This window comes from Chionomys nivalis, chromosome X (genome assembly GCF_950005125.1).
Source record: "Chionomys nivalis chromosome X, mChiNiv1.1, whole genome shotgun sequence".
NCBI classification, from domain to species: domain Eukaryota; kingdom Metazoa; phylum Chordata; class Mammalia; order Rodentia; family Cricetidae; genus Chionomys; species Chionomys nivalis.
Genome location: NC_080112.1, coordinates 64,432,901 through 64,436,472, shown reverse-complemented (window position 1 = coordinate 64,436,472; position 3,572 = coordinate 64,432,901). Strand labels below are relative to the sequence as shown.

Below are 3,572 nucleotides of genomic sequence, written 5' to 3'. Positions count from 1 at the left end.
TTGTTGGAATAAATGCTAATTGGGTGCTTTCTGTACACTGGGCAACAACAACAATAACAGTAGAAAGGGGAAAATAAAAAAAGACCGAGAAGGCTATAGAGATGTGGCCGGGAGCTGGGAGCAGTGTGGTTGGAGATAAACAGAGAGATGGCTGGAGCAATGCTGCCTGAAGTGACGATACTGGAAGTGCCGGCCAAGAACAGGGCCCCAACACTGAGACTCGCTGTGATTTTCTTAGAATGGGTGGGTGGGGGGATTGTGCCCATGCCACTACCTAAGTGAGTGAAAACATTGGAGCATGGTAAAAGCAGACCAAAGCCATTATTTCAAGACAGGAACTATGGTTCTTATAGTCTTTCCACCCGTCTCTAACTCGGTATTCCCTGAGCCATAGATGCAGGAGTTGTGATGTAGATGCTTCTGTTGGGGCTGGGTTCCCTACTAATCCACTGATTAGTACATTGTGTCCAATTGTTTTCTGTGATGTCTCCATTTGCAGTAAAGAGAGGCTTCATTGATGAGTGGTAGCTACACGGGTCTGTGAGTATAAGGATTGGAATGTAGTAAGGAATTATGCCAGTCTACTCTAGTGGTGGTAATAGATTCTTTTCTCAAGTCCATGATCTCACTAATCCCAGGAAGCTGGCCAGATTTCCAGTACTGGGCATGATTTTCTTCCTATTGAGTGGACCTTAAGTCCAATTAGACAGTCTATTGCCACCTACATATAGTGCTACTTGTTGTACCTTTATGCATAGCTTGCCGTGTAGCAATGTGTTCTTGTTGAACTATCTTTGGATCGCCAGCCCCCAAATATCAACATGGTTATCCCACAATGTTGCCATGCTGGTGATTGTCATAGTTCATAGGTGTTGTATCAGGGTAGGACTTTCTTTTCTTTTCTTTTCTTTTCTTTTCTTTTCTTTTCTTTCTTTCTTTTCTTTTTCTTTTTTTGTAAATTTTTCGAGACAGGGTTTTGCTGTAGCTTTGGAGCCTGTCCTGGAACTAGCTCTTGTAGACTAGACTGGCCTCAAACTCACAGAGATCCACCTGCCTCTGCCTCACGAGTGCTAGGATTAAAGGCCTGTGCTGCCACTGCCTGGCCAGAGTAGTACTTTCTAATTGCTTCCCTCTTGGCATCTTGCATAGCATTTTCTGGAACCATTGAACCTGGACAGCAGGGAAGAGGCTTTCAGGTCAGATCCAGTTTGAATGATCCAAGTCCTATGTCCTATGTGTGTGATTTCTTCAGTAATAGGGGCTCACTCTAAAGTCCTGAGAGGCAAAAGGAGTCACATGGACTATCTTACCAATTTATTCAAGGGAGGAGTCTCATGTTTGATACCAGGGTTTTTGTTTACCTATGGTTCTTCTAAAGAGCATTGCCAGCTTAAGTACCTTAACTTCCTTTAATATGCATGTATGTGTATATATATGCATACATATATTTATATGCAGTGTATAATTTTATGTAAATCTAAAATAGTGACTCCTTGACACTTTATCAAACAACCTTGGTGTTAATTGTCTCTTGTTCCTCCTTTTTCTTTATTGACCTCCCCACCATCTCCCCAGTTGGAGGCCCTCACCGTTGTTCTGTTTCCTACGACTTCATGTCATCTGTATCCTGCTATTCCCCTCCCTACACCCCTCTATGGTCCCTTTATACATACCTGGTTTCTAGGGTTACTCCATCTTGTGTACTCACATCTGAGGATATGGAGCAAGAAACTGCAGACGAAAGATAACATGAGGCTTTCTAGTCTCTAGGTCCATCCATTTACCTGCAAATGTCATGATTTTATATTTCTTTACAGATTAAAGAGTAGTAGTGTGTTGTGTTGAGTACTATGCTGTGCATATGCACAGCATTTTTATTATTCATTCATTTGTTGGCAGACTTTTAAGTTGTTTCCATTCCCTGGCTATTGTGAATAGTGCAGCAGTGAATATGGCTGAGCAAGTGTCTGTGGAGTAAGCTGTCCACTCCTTTGGGCATATGCCAAGGACTTACAGTATAGCTGGGTTTTATGGTAGATTAGTTTTTGTTTATCTTTGGAGGATTCTTCATAGATTTCTTGAGTGCCTGTAGCAATTTGCATTCCCACCACAGTGAGCATTTCCTCTTCCTGGACAAGCTCTGCAGGATGTTGTCAGTTGTTTTGTTGATCTTAGTCATTCTACTAGGACGAGAGGAAATCTCAGAGTTGCTTTAATTTGCAGTTCCCTGATCGCTAAATATGATGAACACTTTGATCTATTTCTTAGTCATTTTTATTTCTTAAATTGAGAATTCTGTTTTGATATCTAGCCTATTTCTAATTAGAACATTTATTTCCTTGACTCTTTTTTGAGGGATTTTTTTTCCTATGGAGGTGTAATATGTAAGTATACTTAGTTTACAAAATGAGGCCCTCAGCCACTCTTATTTATTTCACTCCATGGTGGTCACATGATGATCTGGGACAGGGCAGAGGGGAGGGCAGCTGCATAAATGCTTTTGTGTCTGGAGAGGCTGCAGTGGCTGGCCCTCGGGGCCCAACAGTTCCTACCCAAGTGACTGTCCAGCCAGTGGTCTGGAACCCTGAGGCTGTGGTCACAGGTAAGCTAACAGGCGAGTTACAGGGCCTGGTGACCTGTTTCCAGGAGCATGCTCTCCAGCTGCAGCTTGCTGCCACTCTCTATGTACGGCTGGTGGAGCCACATGGACAGGTAGGTCAGGATGAGGTTGCAGTCAGCAGTGTGGGCCAGCTCAGCACCAATGGTGTGCTTCAGGAGGAGCTCCTTCTTGTATGCACTGGAGAGCCGGTGGAAGATCTCATAAAAGAAGGCCGTGGGCCATGTGTGAAACAGAAGAAACCGGTTACTTTCTTCCCTGTAATGGTAATTTTCTAGTTCAAAAATTCCCTTGGTGGTTGAAGACAGCTTTTCCATTTTCATTTGTATTTTAGTCAAGCCATCCAAGGTGACCTGCAGCTTCTCACATAGCGCTTCAAGTTCCTTGTCATATTCCAGATTCGCCTTCTCTCCCTTTTCACTGGAAGCTGGGCTGCTGCTCTCTAATTCAACCTTCTCTTTACTCAATAAGCTGACTTTCAAGTTGGCAATATTGCTCGCGGTGGTAAAACTGGCATCATTGAGGCTTTCCCACTTCAGGATTAAGTTATGCCTATCAGCTGCATTGTCCTTAATTTTCCTTGCACTGACAGATAAGACAGGTTCCCTGGGTGTTGCAATTCCAAGAGTCTTTGCTTCCATGCAGTCCACAGGTAGATATCAACAAGGATATTTTTTTTTCTGGATGTTAATCTTCTGCCAGATCTATAACTGGGAAAAGATTCTCTCCCGTTCTATTGGATTCTTCTTCACTCAGTTGATTGTTGCTATACATTGAGTTTGAGTGTTTCATGCATGAAGTTGAGGTCTGTGCTCCACTTGGATCTAATTTTTATATAAGACCATAGATGTGGATCTAATTTCATTCTTTTCTATGTGGACATTCAGTTCCCCGAGCCCCTGAAGAAACGATCTTTCTTAAGTGTATGGTCTTTGCCTCTTTGTCAAATATGATG

The 3,572-nt window shown here is 42.8% G+C and overlaps 1 protein-coding gene across 1 annotated transcript; it reads right to left on the bottom strand.

Annotated features, from left to right (window-relative positions):
• Nucleotides 1-2,619: 2,619 nt before the first annotated feature.
• LOC130868173 (cyclin-dependent kinase 2-interacting protein-like) lies at nucleotides 2,620-3,258 on the bottom strand. Its single transcript, XM_057760432.1, has one exon. It carries the CDS (start codon nucleotides 3,256-3,258, stop codon nucleotides 2,620-2,622), a length of 639 nt encoding a protein of 212 aa, XP_057616415.1.
• Nucleotides 3,259-3,572: the final 314 nt, after the last annotated feature.

Bases quoted from the DNA above. Each gene is read 5' to 3' on its own strand.
- LOC130868173 (XM_057760432.1), bottom strand. From the start codon at position 3,258: ATGGAAGCAAAGACTCTTGGAATTGCAACACCCAGGGAACCTGTCTTA.